Raw genomic sequence first — 21,518 nt, forward strand, 5'->3', positions numbered from 1 at the left:
TAGCAACAGCCCGGCTGTTTCAAACGGAGTTTCACCCCCCGAACGCGCGGGCGCGCTGCGGCACAGCCCGCTCCCCACCGCCCCCTCCGGCGGGGCCGTTTACCCCGGTACATTAATAACGTGGCTGCTGCCTTAAAAACACCGCCCCACGCAGGGGATGTTCCCCACCACCCGCGCGTCCTTGCTCGGGGCACCGCCCGTTCTGCCCCACGTAGCCGCAGGGGGGTATGAGGCGGCTCCGGCCGGGGCTTCCCGCTCCCCATTCGGCCCGTGCGGGGTCGGGCCGGGCCCCGCCGCGGGCGGCTTCCCTCAGCGCGGCGGGGGGAGGCGGCGCGCACCTGCCCAGGGCGGCGGGGCGGGCTCAGGCAGACGCCGCCTTCCGGGACTCCGCGCCGGGAAGCCTCGGCTGGGGCCGCGCCGCCACAGGCAGGTAACCGTCCTCCGCCGGGGGAGCCCCCCCCCCGCTGCCGTCACCCCCTGCGGCCCGCCTCGCTGCGCCTCACCGCGGGGCTTCCCCGCCTCGGGGCTTCCCCGCCCGCTGCCTCCGCCTCGCGGCTGGGGGCTGAGGGAGCCGCCCCGCTCCCCTCGCCGAGGGGCGGCTGCCGGCGGGGCCGGGCTCGGGCCTGGCGGCGTCCCCCGGCCTGAGGAACGGCCCTCGGCCTCCCCGCGGCGCTTCGCCCGCTCGTGGCTCCGTGTGTTAGCGGGTTCGGCCCCGCCGCCTCCCCGGGGCAGTTTGGTAAGCGCTGGCCCGGCGTCAGGTCCGATGCCTGCCCAGGCAGTGCCCCTCTGCGGTTTAATCCCAGTGTTCGTGGTTCTCTTGTGTAACCTGGAGTGTCAGGATGAGGCAGGGGAACGTTGTGGAGATTTCTACATAAAACGTTGAGGCAACAAGTTGATGGAGGTTTATAAGCTCCTTGAAGCAGAGTCTGTCTCTTCTGCTGCACAGAGCTTAGCTGAGTAAGACTTTAATCCAAGACTCAACGCAGGCACTTGTTGCAATAAAAGCAATAATTTAGAACTGCGGACTGATAGCTGTGTATGTTGAAACTGTGGTGACTGGTGTGTAACACTAAACAAAGTGCGCTTTCCTGAGGTGAACCTCCCCTTTCAGCCTCGCCAGAGCCTGGTCATCTTGTTAAGAAAGGGAGAAAAGTGTTTAGGGGGGAAAACAATTAGTTTACATCAATTACTAATACTCGTTTACATTTTTACTCAGGACTAAATGGCAAGCAAATGGACCGTTTGAAGCACTGGGTTTGATCGCCTAAGAGGAGGGACTTTGCAGAGGATACCCCACAGGGCATCTTTTGGGTATTTCTGTCCTCTCAGACCCTTCCCTGATATGGAACAAGGTGAAGGTGAACAGGAATCCCAGCCTGAGAGTCACGTGGATGGCAAGAGCAGCGTGAAATCCTTGCCTGGAGGACCGGCCCATGTCAAACTAGAGATAAAAAAACATGCAGTTACGGACGACTACAAACTCTCCAAACGAGTGCTAGGGTTAGGAATCAACGGCAAAGTGCTGGAGTGTTTCAACAAGCAGACAGGCCAGAAATGTGCTTTGAAGGTATGCAGGTTTGTTTTTTTTTTTTCTCCTTATTTATAGTTGGGAAGCCAGAGTTCACTTCCAAAGCCCTGTAAAAGCTGCTTTTTCTGTTGCTTATGTTTCACAAAGAGTGCTGCATGAAGAATTTGAATATGTGGAGGTGTTCGCTGTTACTTACAACACTGTAGTCAAAACATGAGTCTTTTCCAGAATATTCTGCATGACTTTCCAGAAGAACGTTGCCAGCTGTGAAATTCTCGTGTTCACGTTTAAAAGACAAAAAAGCGGGGGGGAGAACAGTGTTTTGATGTGTTCTGTGAGAAATCTTGCTAGATTTTGAATGAGCATATTATGCAATAATTGGGAAGGAAGCTAGTTTGGATTTTGCACAATGAAATAGGCCTAAACTGGGAACTATGTAAGTGTTCATTGGTCTTGAGGCTTTCGTCCGTTTGAAAACTTTCCTTAAGGGGTGTTTCTAGTTGTTTATTCACTTATTCTCCTCTTTATTTTTGCGATCCATTTACTGAAGCATATTACCTCAGAAAGCGCTGATTACACCAGTATTGGCAAGTAAGTTTAGTAGGTATTTATGGTTATAAGTACCACTTAAATAGATGGAGCAATAACCATTCATTAGAGAACATAAAGCTTACCTGCCTTTTGCTCTGCAGCTTTTAAATGTGAAGATTTCCCTGATGCTTTTAAACAACATTGTTAGAAAAAAGCAGCTCAAATGAGAACCAGGATGGTTCTGAATGGTAAGACTGAAAATCAGCTGAAGTAATTGTCATGAGAATTACTTAAGAATGTTACTGAGTCCTTGCTGATGTTAATCTGATTAGTTGGGATGTCTAGAAGGCTTTCAGGTACCGTTCCTTTTCTTACACCTCACATTCCGTATTTGCTGACAGCAGGACAAATCTGCTCGTGGTCAGCTGGAAGGTCTGCCAAGTTCTGGATGTGGTCTCACCAAACTAGAACTGCTGTCCCCAGCAAAGCCTTTGTGTTTTGATAGAGCAGACTGGAAATATCTGGTAACTTTGTGTATTGAAAAGATTTTTAGTAGAGGAACTAGAAAAGCCTGTAATATAATAACATGCCAATTAATTCACGTTTCCAATGCTCTCATTTTCTTTTTCACGCTGTTTTTTATATTAACTTCATGTAGCTGACTCACAGAAGTTTATCCTGGGGAAAGTGGAGGTTTTGGCAGACAGACTGGAAGCACTGCGGTTTTGCGCATGCACAGGGCAGTGTCAGGTTTTTGTAACTCTGAGGTGATTCATTAATTAGATCCTTCTGAAGTGCTATCAACATTAATTTCTATTGTACTGTGCTGAAAGATAACACTTAATACTGAAGCTGTTCTGCTGTTTCTGAAGAGTTCAGCAGCTTTGTTGCTGATTGTATACCATTCATACTTCAAAGGTTTTGCAGCCACATAAGGGCTGGAAGCATTTTAAAATAGAAGTTGCTGTTCCAGAGCACAATCCAGTGGCAACAAGTGTGTTCCAGAGCAAGTTTTGTAGCTCTGGATTCAGATAGGAGATATATTCTACAGATGTTAGTATCCATAGGAATGTTTTTTAAATTTAGCGCTCAGAGTTGGGGAAGAGGAGAAGAGACGTAAAGTCGCTGTGTCCTGACAGAATGTCCTCGGCCTGATGAGGAGGAGGAACCTATACTAAATCCTCTAATACTGGTTTCTGTTTAGCACTGATTGAGTTGGCTGATTTTCTCAGAACTTTTTATTAAGGACCAAAGCACTACCCTCCTTCCCAAACTGGAGCTTTATCAGTAATGGCTAATGTATCACTGAAATTACATTATATATGTGTTTGTCATCCTCTCGCTTCTTTCCTCCCCCAGCTGTGGAATGTGTGTACTTTTCTTCTGAAAGGGACAGAAATATTAAGATGTTTGAGTTCTCTGGGGAGTCTAAATGGCAGATAATAGTTTGCTGCTTGTGTGTATGTATTTCTCATCGTTATTAGTTTAAGTGCAGAATAAAAAGTTAAATATGCAATTAAGTAAAACTAGCAGCAGTCCAGAGAGAATCCTCTGTTCTCTCCAAAGATGGTCTAATGAGAAGATCACCCAACAAGGAAGTATAAAAACGGCATTTGGCTAATTGGCAAGAATAGAAAGGTCTTTCCCTAGCCCTGAAGATATTTGCAAGGATGAAAATACCCAGAGGAAGGTTTTTCTGCTTGCTCTCGTGAAACCTGAACTGGGCCATGCAAGTCTCACACCTGCTCCAGATGAGACTTTGGAACAAACCATCCAGTCAAAACAGTTAGGGAAAATGGACAAGGAACCTGGGAGAAAAACTGTTGATAAACAGCTTCAGTGCAGTGTTCTCTATGTAGGGACAACAGGGCCTTGGCGTTTCTGCTTTGCCACTGCTGATACTGCCCAGGTGTGATGGTGGGGTTACCAGTCACTTTGAGGAATAGAAAGTGGAGGCTGTTGAAGCTGTCACAGAAAAAGCAACTGGTCTGACAGGTAAAGAGAAATGTAAAGATTTAATTGGAAGTTGAACAGGAAAAAAAGGAATGGTGGAGGTTTTTTGTTTGTGTGTGGGTTTTTCTTTGTTTTGGGGTGTTTTTTGGTGTGGTTTTTTCTTGTTGTGGGTGGGGTTTTTTTGTTGGTGTTTTTGTTGTTTTATTTTTTTTCTGGAGATTGCTTGTGCAGAATAAATTGAGATCTATGTGTATTTGTGGACAAATACTTCAGGCATGAGTATGCTCACTGTAACCTACTTCTGGGAAAGGAATAACATCACTCCTGCTGCTGAAGATAAAGCATAATAGTCTGTTCCCCTTCACACCAAACTTGCCCATTAAAGCAGCTTCTGACTTGGCAGATGGCACTGCTTTCTGCCTGCAGGTTTTCTTTTATATGGGAACAAAGCCAGCACAGCCAGGATCTGGATAGAAATTACTCAATGGAAGGAATTTTAACTGAGGTACTCAAAAGGGCTCAAACAGGCAGAAACATTCATCCCCAGAGCCATATGTCAGTCAAGCACTACATACAGTAATTGGGAGGTTCCTGTTGTCGTCTTTAGTCTGTGTCTGTAGTTGGCACTAGTTAGAATTTCACTGATCATTTTACAGTGGGAAAACAGAAGACATCCTCTCAGAGATACTGCAGGACTTCAGTTATTTTCTTGAACTATTACGTGGCTTAGTTTACTCCGTTTGGCACTGTGATTTGCTGCGGTGTGCTGTCAGCTTTGTTCCTGTTAGATTGAAATGCCACATGCATTGCTGTCCTGCTCCAGAAAATCTCATCTGGTTACTTGCTTAGACACATAATGGCATTTTGGCCTGGACAGCACCATTTCCGAATAGTGAGAATGCAGGAATTTAGAAAAGTAGGAGTATAAACAAAACTGCTGTGCAGGACAGTTGCCTTCTAGAAGACAACTATGTTTTGGTCTCTCCCTTGCAAATAGAAAACCTTCTCAGATCTCTTTGATCCAGAAATAGCAGTCAAGTGAAGTCTAGTCACTCGTCTATTTTTATCTCTGCTTTGCCAGCCTGCCCCCTTCTGTTCGCTTTACCTTTTGGGGCTAAAATATCTTTAACATTGTCATCAAGCCTGAGTGTTCTCTGCTGTTTTTCACACTCCTCCATTTTTTTTGTTTTAGGGAGAGGAGGAGAGCAAAATAGCTGACTATCTGTGAGAATAAATGTAGACTCCTGGGATTTGCTTCCCATTAAAAAAAAATCCCATATAGAGTTCTGTGTTCTTTCTTCCTTTTTTCCCCTCACCTTTTTCGGTTTTTGGCACAAATTCGTGGTAAATGTTGTTGAAGTAAAATTTCAGTGCATTTGATGACCTACTTCGTGGAAGATGATAGAAAGGGTTCAGAGTTCGGATCAAGAAAAGGGAGCTAGAGAACATTTTCCTGGGATATTGGGACTTGTCTGCCTCTGCATCTTCGGGATTTTGGTGGATATTTCAGATGTAAAAACAGTGTTACATGTTGTTGGCATACTATTTACCTTCAATAAACAGACGTTGCTGCTTTCCAGGAGAAGAAAAGGAAGGACAATTCAGGCATAGCAGCAAAGCAAAGACCCTTGGCACTTCAGGAAAGCGAAGTACATTGATTATGAGTGTATTGGTAGTTTTGCTATGAAAACCCTCCTGAATAACAGTGCAGCAGCTGTAAAGTGCTGCTCCCCTGAGCACTGTGCGCATGAGCCGTGTACTGCAGCTGCCTTCCTGTCATCTGGAACTTCTAGGTTAAGGCCGAGTGTATATGAATGGACCTGCTAGTTCATAGGTCTTACCCTCTAGAATAAATAGGGAGTTAAGCCATGACCTGCCTCATGGAAAATGTCCTGTGCTGCCAAGTGCCAACAATGAGTGTACGTGACTTGCTGATTTGAAGACAAATAGGTGAAGCCCAGAAGATAAATAAAGCAAAAAGCAAACACAAAAATGAGGAGGCTCCTTGCCTTTTAGCTTTAAGGAACTTTTGGTGAATGATATAAAAACTGTAGAGTAGGAGGCTCTACTGTTATCCATAAGAGTATTAGCATAACTTTATGCTCAGAAGGAAGGAAAGCAGCTAATGGAGAAAGAAACTTTGCAAAAAAATCCTTCTCTAAATGTTTCTTTGAAACCACACGTAGGGCTGTATAGACAATGTTGTTCTGCTTTCCGAAGTGGAGTTGCTGTGGAGAAAGTAATTCTGCATCACCTTAATTTCATTTAGTCTTGAGGTACATTTCTGATTGCATTTAACAGTACATCTTGTAAGCTAATTGCTGGGTAGTCTGTTTTTAGTTAGTATACCCTGAAGTCAGGTTGTGATTGCTCACAAACAGGAAGCTGTACAGTCCAAAGTATTTGTTTTGTAAGTTATCTAAATAGCTGGTACTTGTAAAATACCATATTTATTGCCTGAAATAATATGATGATCAAAGGAAAAAATGCAGCAGTGGAGAAGGCAATGCATACAGTGCAAGTATGGTTATTTTCAGCTGATGATTGATTGTAGAATAGGAAATGTTAATAAGCCTCTTAGATGCTATAGATTGTGATTTTTAGAAGAGAATAAAATTATGCCAGATTAGGAGTGAAACATTTCAATATTTTTAGAATAAGGAAGAATAATGTTGTACTAAGCTAGAACTGTGGTGGGAATTCAGGGGAACTAAGTGTAATTGTTGGTTATGTTTTGTGCAGGATGAAGGAGCTCTTGCTTTACTGGAGTGATTGTACGTTTCAGGAGGAAATTAGCACTTTCTAGTGAAGTATTCTGTAGTTCCCTTTTACCTACCATGTTTCCTGCAGCCTATTTATACTGGTTTATCTCATGCTACAGTAAATTTGGTGTCAGTAACACAGCTGAGTATGAGTAATAAAGCTATGTGTTGTAGATCAAAGCCAGATACAGCGTAGAATGAATATGAGTTCAGAAAAGTTTTGGCAGCCCCCAGTGTATGGAGGAGTACCTAAAATATGGATAGCATGAGACTGGTCCTTGAATTTTATCCTTCAGTACCACTCTTGGTAAGTATTACGTAAATATGCATAAAATACCTAAAATAACATTCAGTCGATTAAAAAGTGGGTCGTTTCTACTGCTTCAAGTATTGTTTTTAGACCAGTGAGTCATTCAAGACCTCAGTCTTTCAGCACTTCATACATATTTGGGCCAGAATGGCACCTTCCGGAGTGTCAGTTGGACTAGTTAATTTACAAAAGGTGGAATTTATCAATTTACTTTGAAGGTCTGACATTCTTGACTGGTCTGCTCCTTATTTGAAATACAGCAAATAAAAAAAAAAGGGGGGGGAGGTGGTGCAAAATAATAAAACCATGTGTAGTAAATTCTTACTCGGCTCAGTGGCAGTTCGTTAAGTCTATAAAGTTCAAATAGTAAGGCAAATGCTATTACCCCTTTGGTCATCTTGAAAAAAAACCAAAACTACATTGATGCGGCTTTGCACCTTCCATGTTCTCTTCCGGTCTACTAGCAAGCTGGCACAAGCCATACCCTGCCTTGTGTAGCAGCAAAGTTCAGGAAGATCAAAGTTCCTCTGCCTTCACCTAGGTTCATAGTTCTGAGAAAGTATTACAGATCCATGTCTTATTTCAACTACGAGGAAGGTACTTAAAGGGAGAGCACATATGCCTGTTGGTCAGACACAACTAATCATTCAACACCCTCTTTGGACCAGAAGGCCCTTCTCTTCGTCTCTCCCTCTTCCCTTTAGAGTTTTAAGTCCTTTTATTAAAGTAAAACCTTGCTGATTCATGCTAGCTGGTAGTCTCATTACAGATAACTGGATTTTGCAAATCAGCTTTAGTGTGAGGGAATGACAAGCAAGAATTTTAAAGTTCATTTACAAGACAAGTATACTTCAGCCTCATTTACCTATGGTAATACCATCTAGAGCAGGGCTGTCAAACTCATTTTCACGGGGGGCCACATCCGCCTCGCAGTTGCCTTCAAAGGGGCGAATGTAATTTTAGAACTGTATAAATGTAGGAGTAGTTACATTCGCCCCTTTGAAGGCAACTGCGAGGCGGATGTGACCCCCCGGTGAAAATGAGTTTGACAGCCCTGGTCTAGAGAGATGCCCAGACTGGAAAAACCTAATAACATGTTTTACGATTCAAGAAGAACCAGGGCCACACCTGATTCTTGGCTTACACGCATCTTTTTTTCCTTAGTGTATTTTTCCTTGTCTGTGGTAGCACCTGTGTAAGAACAGCCTGGTCTGAGAATAAATGACTTTTTGTGACAGCTTGCTGCCAGTTAAGTCTCAACAGAAAAAAGAGCTTATCTTCATACTGTGATGAATTGATGGGAAGCATAGAGAAAGAAGATGTCACTGTCATTAGGAGAAAGAGCCAAAGTGAATTTGCAAAAGTTAACAGATTAATCTCTTGGAGATAAAGACTGGTTTGTGTTAATCTCTTAACAGTATACAGTGATTTTTTTTTTGAAGATGCAATCATTGATTTATTTATATAATCATATGTAACATTTCACAGCCTTAAGTGTTTTTGCAGTTGCTATTTGCTTGACCCTCCAAAAGTTCCCATTTCTCATACAATGTGCGTATATTTCCTTGTTATGGAATTCTTCCACATTAAATATGTCTTTAGAATGCCACACTTGTGGGATGGTGTGTAATATTCTAATAGCAACAGTACATCTGTCTGCACAGCTATCCTCAGTTCTTTGGATACCGTGAAGTTTGAACTGTTTGCATTGTGGCTCTTAAACTGTAGAAAGACACGGTGACATTCATGAAATGGAAGATGGCAGAGATGTGGCCAGTGTTGGAGGTGGAGAGTAAATGACCTGTTTAATTAATTGGAAAACCATGAGAACTTATTTCCATCATCACCAGTGAAAGCTGCTGGTGTGGTCTGTCTGGATTAGAGTCTATAGACTGCGTGGATTGTGATATTTTACACAGACTTCCTAAGTACTTAAGATGATTCAAAGCTCCGTAAATGAGATTAAGCTGCAATGCTCCAGAATTTTAATACTTCAGGAGTGATGGGGGGAGGATTCTTGCTCAGCATGTAAATGACGCATGGCCTCCTAGTTCCTGAGTTTTTGTAGTATATGGCATTTTGCACTGAAGCTTTCATGGCCTGTTTTAAGAGAAAAAGCAAATACTAAATCTCTGTAAAATTAATTTTTCCTCCAGAAAAGTTTATTTGTTGAACTTTAAAGAAAAATCCTGAATGTGCCATCTTTATGAGTAATTTCAGATGTTTTGGCTAAGGAGCCAATCTTATTAAAGTTGCACCATTCACAAATCTTAAGTCTTGCCAGTTCAAACTTGGGCTCATCTCCATGGGCTTTTTCTCAAGAGAGTATTCAAGAAAAAAAATTAATCCTAAGTACACTGGTGTTCCAAGTGACAGGCCCTAAGGCAGCTCCTGGGATCTGAGTCAGCCAGGGCTGAGCACAGATTTATTAAGCCCATTTTAAGGGGAGAGCTCAGAAAAACTTTTTGTGTTTGTTTTTTTTGGATGACACTTCTAAAATATATAAACTGGAAATGGCAGGGTGTGGAGTGACTCATGCTCTTCATCCACTGAACTTTCTTGTGTGGTGAAATTTTGGCTGGGGCAAGTAGTTTGCCTAGGTGTGAATCAGCCGCAAGCCCTTATGAAAGCACTTGAACAGTGATTTGTAACTGGAGTTGGTTTCTGTTATGCTGTGGGGTTGATTTGGATTTTGTTTTCAAAGGAGAGCAGTTGAAAACTGGATAGGGAGCAGCCGCCTCACACACCTGTGTCCTGTGTGGGACTGTGTACTCCTTAGCACCAAATCTACCACGTATTTCAGGGATGAAGAGTCCTTAAAATCCCATTTGCAGTGCCACAAGGCCTGATGTTTGGTCCCGCCATAGCTCTAATGACAAGAAATACTCTCCTTTGCTTGCTTCATTTTTAACCAAAAATGTATGTATGTATTTTTCTTGTAAAGGATTAATTTCTCTCAGGGCCCTATTCCATTTTCCCACATGTTGCTTTTAGTCAATGTGGCATTGTCAGAAGCAGGCTGGTTTCCACAGCAACAGAGTTGTGAACACCAAAGATGTCAGTGCTCCAAGGTAGGGAGGGGAGGGGGCTGCATTTTCTGGCTCAGCTGCCTCCCCACGGTCGAGGCCCTTGCTGTGGCCACTACAGTACAACGGCTCCATTGTCTTTGTGAAGAGTAAAAGCCTTTCATTTTGTTCTACTCTTCGCTTTCCAATCAATTTACAGTCAAAATTTGACACTTGGGAGGGCGATGGGGCTTGATGGTTCCTTGATGCTTAGAAGCTTCCTGTTCTTTCAAGCCCTGTGTTCTGAAGGGTGCTGCTCTGGTGTCTGTTTTTTAAAGATCACTTCTGTGAACGAAATAGCACTTGCATACATGCAAAACCTGTAGCAGTGAGTTTGCGATAAAGGAGAGTAGAGCACTATTCTTTTTGACTCATGTTCAATGTCTGCTTACGAATGAGAACATGAAAAATGATCAGTCCTTTTACCTTGTCCAGTAATGTGAAACTTGCTCCAATTAAACCTGCCAGCATGGGTTTTCTGAGGCACCCATCCCCTTAGGGTGGGAACTAAGCCTTGCTCCTACTGACCTTGGAAAATTGCATTGTTTAAAAGTGTTTTCTAATACATAGTTAACCTGTGAAATTCATTTGCTTGAGGAGGTGCATGGTACTGATGCTGAGAAGATCTTAAGAGGAAAAAAGCACTTCTCTGAGTATTGCAGATGTGAAGAAACACTATAGTTTCGATATACAATACAAATTTGGCTGTGGTCTTCTATATGCTGTTGTTACAACTTATAATTACAAAACTGTCAGAATAAGTAATGAAGCTTTGAGCTTCAGAAGGCATCTTATTGCTTGTCTTGTGTTAAGTGTATTGCTGGTGCAGGTGTAAAAGGGGAGAGAGGTGGAACTTCGGTCTCAGCTTTGCAGCTGGTTGTAGCTCTGGGTAATGCCCACCACTTGCATAATAGCTTCATGTAAAAATATGTCTTCCTGGGCAAGTTGTTCTTGTCTAAACTAGGGTGTAAACTCAAAGTGAAATTGATTTTTCAGAAGAGCTATTTATATATATATATATTTTTTTTTTTTTCCTTGCCTCTTATGAAGGGCAGGGCAGGAAAGCACTTCTATCAGACTTGGCCCATGGAAATGCAAACAGTGCAATGTTGTTGAAACTTCTTTCAAGGCGCCTTCTGCTGCTAATTTTCACCTTTAATACAAATTATGTTTAAAAGCAACTGCTGAAGGCACTTAAAAGCAGGAGCTGAAGCTTTAGAGAAATTTGAAGTTAATGCTTTGCACTGGCTTAACTACATTAAACGTACCCAAATGCAGATATGGTTTTAATTCAATTTTGGGATGCCTTTTAATGACTCTTAAAGACTAAGCTTCATATCTACAACTTAGAATAGAATCATAACCCACTTTTGATAGGTGATTGTGTTCTTACTGTTTATGTCACTTACTTACCAAGTGTCTGGCTCTGCATTGAAGTTTGTGGCACACAGATTATCCTTAAAAAGCTCAAAATCTCTGAAAGGCAACGTTTTGTCTACTGAAATTAGGTGTTTTGTCAGGTTTATCTGATTTAGTTGGGTGGTTTTTCAGTTGATTTTCTTGGTTTGGAAACCTACGAAGTAGCATCTCACAAGATTTCCAGCACCAGAGTACAGAGAAGCAGACTGACAAAGTGAGAATGGTAAATGAGGAAAGGTCAATTAATTTAGAAACAGTCTCACTTCTGGTGGATTGGTATCAAGTGGAATTTTCCTCCAGTCTCTCAGCTCTGTAATAGCTTTTTCCTGTTGCCGAGATGCTGTGATTAAAGGCCTCTTGAGGGCAGAGGGAGTGTGAGAGTGACCTTTAGTTCCAGTTGCATTTCAGAAATCCTGATTGCCAGGCACACCTCTGTGTTGGCAGGTGAGTGTGAGTGTCTTGACTTGGGCAGTTACTGTTGAAAAATGGGATATGACACTCAAGAGCTACAAAATCCAACCTCTTACTGCAGTAGGGAGGAGGGGAAACCAGCAATGTACGTTGTTGATAAATGACTTTATACAAGAGCAATTAATTCTGAGTCTTTGCCACCTCTCTGCTGTCTGAATCACTGTTGTGGAGGTGTGAGGGAGGGTGAATGATTGCAATGTTGTGTGTTTGTGCACAAAAGCCAAGTCTCATGGGGGAAATATGGAGAAAGTTGTCACAATTGTTGGTTCAATAAAACATCCAACACAGCAATAATAAATTTTTGTTAAATCAGAATACCCCAGATTGGTCCTTGGTATTTGTGACAGCCTCGTTTTTGTCACTATGAGCCAATAACTGTGTAGGGCTGTTTAATTTAAAAACTGAAGCACTGTGCATCCTACAAGCAAAGAAGTGTGTTTGCAGGAGGGCAGTTTTGGAGAAGGAGAGTGGTTTGAGCTGGGAGCCTGGGCAGAGTCCATGTGGGCAGGGCCAGTGGGATGGGAGAGCACCCGGGACACTGCTGGTTGGGGAGTTTCTCGTGTCATCTGTCTCATCTATCCCAAGCATTAAAAGTTCTGAGGAAATCGGTGTTCCCTGGTTTTGTTTATGTAAGCCTTTGAACATCTGAGCCCATTCAGTGTGCTATTACTTGGTATTGTGTCCTGAACAACCGTTTTCTTAGGCAAGTCGTGTGTGTTCCGGATCTGATTTCTTCATTTCTGTTTTTTGAGGGTGCTCTGACTTGGCAAAACAAAACAGTCATTTCTGTCTTAAAATTGATCTGCTGACCTGCATTTGAACAAGTTAAAATAGAGATGACTTGGTAGGGGACGGTATTGTTGATATCACTGCTGGTCACCAAGTTCTCATGTGTACAACACACCACCTACATCACTGAGGAACATTGCACCGTTTCATATTAAAAATGAATAACGCTTATGTGTTCCGTCTTCACTGGTTTCCTGCTGTGTAGGGGATTACCAGTAGACAACTGCCTGTCATTTCTCCCTACTTTATGTGCACAAGAGCATTAAATGCTCATTCTCTTTGGTTGAGATTAGCACTGTTAATATATTATTAATATGAATCAAGCTTCTGTTTTATGATTGCTTCTTATTACCCAGAGGTTCCTCACCTTCTCTGAAGAACGACGTCTTTCACAGCTCCCTGGAACCTCAGGTTTTTTTATGAAGGAGTTCACCAGAGTAGAGCTCACTCAGTTTCATCTACGTAACTTGAAACAATTCAAAGGAGGAATTACTTTTCTAAGTTGGTGACCCTGTTGAGAAATCAGACTGAACTGAGTTGTCTTAAGCTGTCCAAGCTTTCAAATAATACTTTAATTAAAAAATAAATTAACTTTAATCAAGATAGCTTACACTTTCATAGCACATTTGATCTAAATCTGCAAGTTATTCATCTGAATACCTTATACTTTTGGACTGTAGTCAATCTTTAGATTCCTATGCATGTTTTGTTGCATGATCATATAGAAGTCTTGGCAGATGTTTTTGCATTTCAGCTTGCATCTGCATAGAGTGATTGGTATTCCTGCTACAAAACTCATGGGGATTTTCTTCTTTTCTATTTGCTTTTCAAAAATGGGTTAATTAAATTTATAAAGCATTTTCCTAAACAAATAAATAGAATCCTATGCAGATTCTGAACTGTGTGCTGATATGTATTAGTCACTAATTACTGCCACTGAGACATCAGGAATAATGATCTCCTTTCCAGTTCAGTATGACTGATTACCATTAATGGCTTGTAGCTGACTGCTTGTTTTGTAGGGGATATTTCTAGGGAGTCCAAAATCGGTATTTCTGGGACCTCTGACATCCTCCTCCATGCTTGGCAGAACTTCATCTGCAAATACTCATGGTTTTGTGCTTTCAGTCAGTTTATTCCACGCTTTTTAACTTTTTTTCTTCTGTGTAATCAGGGCAGAAGTTGATTCTCTTCTCTTCCACCCCCACCTTTTTCTGCTATTCATTCTCTGGAAGGATTACATTTTAACTGCTAAATATCAGTAAATGTCAATTTTTCCTTCCACCCCAAAACTTGCATTTTATTATTAAAAATTATATGAGGGGAAAGTAATCTAAGACAACTTTTTGCAGTTTTTCCCTTTTTCTTCTCTCAGATCCATTTAGCATTGAATAAAGAAACTATAGAAACTATACTTCTGATATTTCTGAAGTATGATTAAATTTGCTGTTAATCTTTCTCCAAAATACTAAACTTGGAGTTTTCAGTGTCTAATTTTTCATTTAATGAGGCATACTGTTTAAGAAGATGAAAGTGAAATAGCTTTAAAAATAATTTTTAAAAAATTGCATTTGAGCTTTTTCTGAGGCCAAGTAGAAGTGTATTATCTCTCTACTCTGCTTTTTCTTTATAGTTGAAGTGCTCCCCAATTATTTTTTAGCGATTCCTAATTTTTTTTTTTTTGCTAGTTATATAGAAATGTAAGCCCTGGTATATTATATGCATGTTTTTCTGAAATCATAGCACTTGTTAGCTCAAAATAAAATACATTGTTTTGCCCTTTGCATGTTTGTATATGTGTTTGCTTGAGAACATGAGAGGCAAAATTTATATTTTTTAGAAAAAGGGGAACAAATCAACATTAATTACTTGGAACTGTAGCTCACTAGAGGCTTGTTAGCAACCACAAATATACAACCAAATCAAACTTGTAGGATGAGTAACTAAACCAAGAATGTTAGATTCCTTTCTGCCTTTTTTTCTAAAAAGTCTGTTGGAGTTTGGCTTGAATTAAGAGTTGAGTTTTGGCCTTATATTTGTTTTCTCACTGACTGTGAAAATAGAAGTCAGTAAGCATTGCTATTTTCAGGAAATACTCAGGCTTCCATGCATGATATAAATCAAGGATATAGAAAAAAGTAGCCCCAAAATAGATGGCGTGGTACTTCTACAGTTCAATGTAACTGCACTGTAACTGTGCTTTGGGTGACCCTATAGTAACCCAAGTTTCTGTAATTTAACACCAGGCCCATAAAGTCTATGTTCCAATTTCAACATTTACATTTTCCTGTCTGTGCACTCAGGATTATAATTTGCATCTTAAAATCTGCCAAATGTGTGAGGAGAAAAATTTGGATGTATGAGGATTTAACTCTAGCAGAATATACCAAATTTTACCGAGTTATTTTGATTTAAGTGCTCCTATGGGAGACTTGGAGAAGCTATGAGGTGTGTTTACCCAATACTTGTACTATTTGGCCAAAGTACCTTTTACATGCAATTGTTACTTTTACACACAATTCTAAAAGGTTTGGGGAGTGTTGGGGAGGTGTCCCCTGTGCCTGCTCCCCGGGGGCTGCAGGACAGCGTGTGTGTCACACAGAGCTGGCCTAGGGTCAGCGGCACAGTACGTGCCCCAGAACACCTCCTGGCAACGGCAGGCTCTGGTTACACCAGAACACACGACTGCTCTGGATGTGTGTGTCTGCTCTCCCAATGCAGACACATGCTCTCCACTAATCTGACTTTTCCTTAATACACAGTCAGATAAATCTTCCAGGGTGACATGTCCTCTGCCATCTCCCAAATGGCTTCTCTGGTGAGGTGACCCAGGTATGAGGGCGGCAGCAGGTAAGTTGATAAGGATTACATGAGATCATGACCCCACAGATAAGGATGTGCCCAAGTCAAGCTCTTAGTGTGAGGCCTGTGACCTCCAGTTGAATATAGGTCTCACAGGCTGTAGTCTCCTGTAACCTGACATTACAGCATCACATTCTGTGCCAGCACTAACGTTTTATGTAGTGTCTGTAGCTGATGGGGAAAACATGAGCCAACTGTTATCACTGCCTTCCAGGAAGCCTGGCTGCTCCAAGAGCTGCTTCTATGCGTTGTACATCAGCCTGCATCCTCATTCTTGCTGTTGCCGTTGAATTGGAGTCTCTGCTGGGGCAAGAAATGTAAGCATTATAACAAACCTAGCACAGAACTGGCCAAATACTCTCAGACTTCTTTAGCTTGACTGTTTATTTAAAAGTCTGTTCCATTCTTAAAATGTAATTTGTTGTTAGTTGCCCCAAAAGTAAGGAAGCTTGAAATAAGTATCTCCTAACTTCAGCCATTTTATTATTAGTTTGAAATGGGAGAATAGGAGGCAGCAAATTACTTATCCATAGACTTTGTACGATAGAGAAATAAGGCACGCAAATGATCCAGTGTTGCCCAGTGGAACTGAGGAAAATAAAAACAACTAATAAGTATACAGAGGTTGAAACACACAGAGATAATGACCATTGCAGAAAGAGGAGAGCAACTGGATAAATGAGTCTAAGAATTATTTATTTTATGATTTTAATTAAAATAAACAAAGATCAGAATGGTAGAAAATTCCTTTTTTTTAAAGTGGCACAATTTTGTGTAATATAACACTGAAATAAAGATAATGCCTAGTTTTGGTCATCGAATTGAGCAGGCATTAATAAAGTCAGAAAGTCTTTTATTCAAGTCTTTAGTTCTTTGCTATTCCCAGTCTTCCTAGAAAAATGAGGCTGAATTTGAACAGAGCAAATGATGTAGTTAGAGTAAAAGATGCTGATGGTTGTGTTAAGTTGTTGATTCCCCTGGTTTTGTAAATGATTTTCAAGTAGAGGTAAAATTTGCAGAATAATATCAGAATGAAATAATCAATATGATGTTACAAAATCAGAATGAAGTGGAAGATGTAGCTCTCCAGAAGATGGGAGAAACAGACAGAAGTAAAAGGTTGAGAATGATGCAGACTTACACTTGAGTACAAGTTCATTCCTTTTGGGGATTAATTAATGACAGCATAGCAGCATGTAAACAAACACGCAGCTGCACTGGGAGACCCTCAGTTACATTTGGTGCATCAGGGTTCATCTGATTCGCTACAATAGTGCTGGTGTTTGAACTACTTAGTGTGGATGGAACTGCTACCTGCACCCTGCAAGTTTCAGCATCGTGACAGATCTTGCCTATCAAGAAAGACGGGGAAACATCAACTATCTGAATTGTTCCACGAGTAGATCGTTCTGGATAATGGGTGTTTGCAAGAGTGAGCAATGATGAAAGCTGAACATATATGATTTGAAGACAGCATCAGGAAAAGGCATCTCAGATAAAATACTGATTACATTTTTTGATGTAATTAGCTTTTCAGGCAGTATCAGAGTTAATTGTGGAAAGAAACAAAAATAACCACCAAAGTCCTTGTCCTTGCTCAGGCAACATATCTGTTAAGAGAGCTGTTTATCTTAGTGAAGACATCAGGACTGTGACCAATGTGATAAATCTTGTGTAAAAAGGAAAAAATAGCTGTCAGGAAAAATGATGCTATTGTGAGGTCAGTGCTGTGAGTGCTCTTAGCAGGGAACTCTTCTGTGACTCTGGAAAGCACTGGGCTGGAGACAGCACCAGCCTGCAGGCCGTGCTGGTGGTCAGCGTCCTGCTGGGGTTGCCTTGATCTGCACGGCCTCTCTCATCTTCATATTCCAACAGACTTGAGGGATGGTATTTCCTGTGCTGAACAGAAATAGTTTTGCAAGAGTCGTTTCGGCAGAAATATTTCAACCCTTTCCAGTAATATGACTAGCGGAAAAATTGTTTTGCTTTCATAAAATATAAATTATGTTTCTAGTGATTTGACTGTTACTGGGATTTTATTGAGGGGTGATTTTTTTTTTTCTAGGAGTGTCTTGCCGTGTCACCCTAAAAATCATCCCAAGTTCAGCCTAATTCTATGTCTTTAATGGTCAATAGAGATGTGTTCAGTTTTAGCAGTTAACTTTCCCAAAGGTGCATTTACACTGGGCATGCCACAGACTGCAGCAGAGTGGGGATTTTCCAAGGTTGGAATCCCTGTGCTGCTGAAATCTATCCCAGATCTGGACACAGGTACTAAGAGAAGCAATCTCTAGTGTGACGTTTGGCTCTCTCACTGTCTCCAAAAGCATGGCAGAACAGAGATCTGCTGGATACCAGCAAAGAGAACGGGGAGCAGAGAAGGTGGGGCCTGGATGTGGTAGAGAAGGAGATCTGAGGAGGCATCGCTGGAGGAGCAGCCGGGACAGGCTGGATGCAGAGACAGGAGCAATAAGATGATGGATGGGGAGCAGTGGGTCAAGGCTGAGTTTGAACGAGGGGCCCCAACAGGCAGAGACAGGGAGCTGCAGGGTGGAGAATGAGGAGGGGGAAGAAAAGTAGCTGGAGTCTGGGATTTGGGGGTGAAGAAATGGAAGACCACAGAAACCAAGGAGGAGCTAACTCTGGTGCTATAAGAGTTTCAAGGGATTGGAATAGAATTTCTTGGGCCATGAGGGATGGGATGGGATAGGATGAAGGCAAAGGGTCAGAGGTGGAGATGGGACCAGCAGGAGGGTTTATTTTTGCAGGAGATAAATAGAAAGCTGCCTAGCACAGTGCTTACCCCTCCAGGCAGGACTGCATCCTAGAATCTCCTGGTTTCCTTGTTTCTCTCCAGGCATTGAGTAGCTGTAAAACTCATTGGTATAAAGCATCTTACACTCTCTTGTTTATCCACGGTTGTTATATGCTATGTTATTGTCAGTTACTACTTCTTTAGCTAACTGGCAGAGGTCTGTGCAGTAGATGGTGTGCTGTAACCCTGCAGATAAGTCATGAGGGATATCAGTATGAGGATGTGTAAGGGGATTTGTTATTTTCAGGGTTGTTTTGCTATTGCTAAAAAAAAAACAGCCCACACCACAAAAACTAGACCATCTCACATACACACAAAACTTTTTCCTAAAGTAGCAGTTTTGGATTGGGAAACTGAGCATTCAGATGTAGTAAATGTCAGGATCCTTGCTATGTATACATTCTGACTATCTTGCACTTGGTATTTTCTGCTGCACATCAGCCTTTTTTAGTGCACAGGCAAAATTATTATATTGTTAAATGATTGGTTTCAATAGCAGTTTCATTGTCATTGTTCAGCACATGGACCATGCTGCTTTACATCAGGTTATTCTAGACCTACTCTGGAAACAGACTTCTTCGTTTCCTCCTGGTTGTGCTTTGTGGTGTCTTCACCATAATGCCTGGATCACCGTTATTTTCACAGAATTGCTTTAAGATAAACTTTTAATGCCCCTACTTCACATATGGGGAGAAGAGGAATAAGGTAGCCTTTTGAGAATAAAATTATCCACTGAATTTTGGGATCTCCATTTGAAATATCTGGAATGAGAGTGGCTTGTTTTTTGGATCCCTCTCCGCTATTCCTCAATGTACTTAGTAGCAGATTGCACTTGTTACTTAAGCCAAGCTTTTTAAACCCAAGCTCTGTTACAGCTGGGGATACCCAGCAGTTTTGCAAATGAGACTGCAGTTCTGGCTTGTAAGAAAGGAGGTACAGGTAATTAGTGGCTACCAGTTTGGCTCAGTGGACTTCCTGAGCATTGTAGAAGACATCAGAAAGGGACAAAAGTAGAATCCAGATTTTTGAGAGTAATGTTCTGCTGTGGTAACCACAAGACCAGTCCTATGTTACATTTTCCAGTTTATATGTAAAATGCAGAGGAGGTTGGAGAGGCTACAGTTAGCAGTTCCTGTAACTCTGCCATCTCAACGTCCATCCCAGTCAGGTTCAGGTTGTGCTCTAACTGTTGTAAGGATGAGATTGAAGAGAGTGGAATAGTGTATGATAATATCGTGTTTAATACATTACATACGAAGGGAGCAATATTCAGTTACTCAGACACCTTAATCCTGGAATTTACTAATGTTAGAAGGACTAAAATGGCAAGTTTAGTTGTATTGTGAAATCTGTATTTTGTTTTTGTTAATTACCACAGAGGCCTGTTGATAGCAAGAAGAAGATAGGCTAATGTGTGGTGGTTTTTTTTTTATCTGCAACATTTGATTTATTACATATTTATTGAGGGGGTATTAAATGGTTCAGAGAAAACAATTTAGAGAAACAAAAGAATTATGAAATTGCTAAGTTATGCTGTATGCACAGCATTTATATTATCAGGATTTATCACAGCCTCTGTCATCTCTTTAGAGATTCTCAAGCAATTTGTGCCAAAAGCACCCTGTTGCAGTAAAATAGGAGGAAAGTGACGTCCAGGGAGTTTTTGTCCAAAGACAAGTCTCTGACCTAAAAAGGATCTGAGATCCCTGAGCACAGTCCCTTAATGGCAAGAGCATAGCATCTTAACCATGCCATAGCAGTTCATATAGGCAGTGCTATGTAAATTATTCTGTGAGAAAAATCTGTAGTGTAACCTTATAGGCACTTTCCAGGGCCATAAGCTGCAGCAAACTTGCAGTCTGTGCAATGTGTAAAGACTGTATCACACAACAGCTCTCAATAAACACTTCTTAAAAATAACCCTACCAGCAGCTGAATTTCTACTTCTACTATCAATCACTTCCAATAAAGCATCACTATTCTTCCTCGCTTTCACTGAAGCCTTATCAGTGAAAACTGCAACCTGGGCCTTGCCTGCTTTACTGCTAAATTTTTTTTGTCAGGAGCATGCAAAGAAGAGGATTCAGCTTTCATTTATTTTTCTTCACTTTGTTTTACAAAAGTTACCTCATTTGCCTGGACTGGATCAGAACTTCTTTTACAGGTGCTTCTCTAGGTGTGTGTAGCAGTTACAACAAACATCGCAAATCGTCCTGGTAGGGAAATAAGCTATATAGGCTGCATTTTCCCTTTGAATTTTTAGTGGCATGGCTTTGACAGTTTAGCTGTGTAGGAGAATATTAACGTATCTGAAAAATCCAAACATTGCTTGGAGTTTTGAAACCTACAGCCCTGTGTGTTCCAAGCAGTGAAAATAGTCCATATAAGGGTATTACAGGAGAGACAGGAGGCTTGACAGAGGGAGGGAAGACACAGGATCGTGCATGTGATGTCTGCTTTCTTTTATGTCTTAAATTGGTAGGGCTACTGCAGTGAGCTTCTGTGCTAACTCCACCCAGAGAATGTAAACTTGGATACAGGATGTCTTTATTATTATAAATAATAAACACACACTGAACACAATAGATTATTGATAATAAGGAAATCTATGGCACCAGTATTTACAGGCTAACAGCACAGAGATTGCCAAAGATAGGAAGAGAAATGTGACTGTTGACTGGGTGTCCTGAATTTTGGGACAGGCAGCAATGAATGTTTTTCAGAAGGTTTGCGTAGTCAAAGGAAAAGATGTTATCAAATATGGACTAGATAAAATCTGGACTGAGGAGTAGCGCAAGAATTTACAACACTGTATTTATAATCTGTAAATCTCTAATCTTTACATTTGATAGTATCTTTGCAGAATGTAACCTTCAAAGTTCACCTTTGAAGTGCCAGAGAACACTGCTGGATCCTGGGATTTAAATATCTTTCTCTCTTTGGCTTCTGCCAGGTATTTGTTGCATTTGGTACCTTTTGAAAGATATGCAAGAAAACTGGGTGGCTGCATCTA

At 41.4% G+C, this 21,518-nt stretch overlaps 1 protein-coding gene across 3 annotated transcripts in view; it reads left to right on the forward strand.

The window, feature by feature from the left end:
- Positions 1 to 254: 254 nt before the first annotated feature.
- The window catches only part of MAPKAPK3 (MAPK activated protein kinase 3), a 49,992-nt gene continuing 28,728 nt past the window's right edge, over positions 255 to 21,518 (forward strand). The window contains exons 1-2 of one of the 3 annotated variants that reach the window (XM_065642822.1): positions 255 to 430; positions 1,217 to 1,567. In XM_065642822.1, the coding sequence (XP_065498894.1) occupies positions 1,343 to 1,567 (225 nt within the window). In that variant the 5' untranslated portion in view covers positions 255 to 430; positions 1,217 to 1,342. Of the gene's footprint in view, positions 431 to 634; positions 737 to 1,216; positions 1,568 to 21,518 lie in introns of those variants that run through there. The other 2 variants (XM_065642823.1, XM_065642824.1) reach the window with 2 other exon arrangements.

This window comes from Caloenas nicobarica, chromosome 11, assembly GCF_036013445.1.
Source record: "Caloenas nicobarica isolate bCalNic1 chromosome 11, bCalNic1.hap1, whole genome shotgun sequence".
In the NCBI taxonomy this organism is placed as follows: Eukaryota; Metazoa; Chordata; class Aves; order Columbiformes; family Columbidae; genus Caloenas; species Caloenas nicobarica.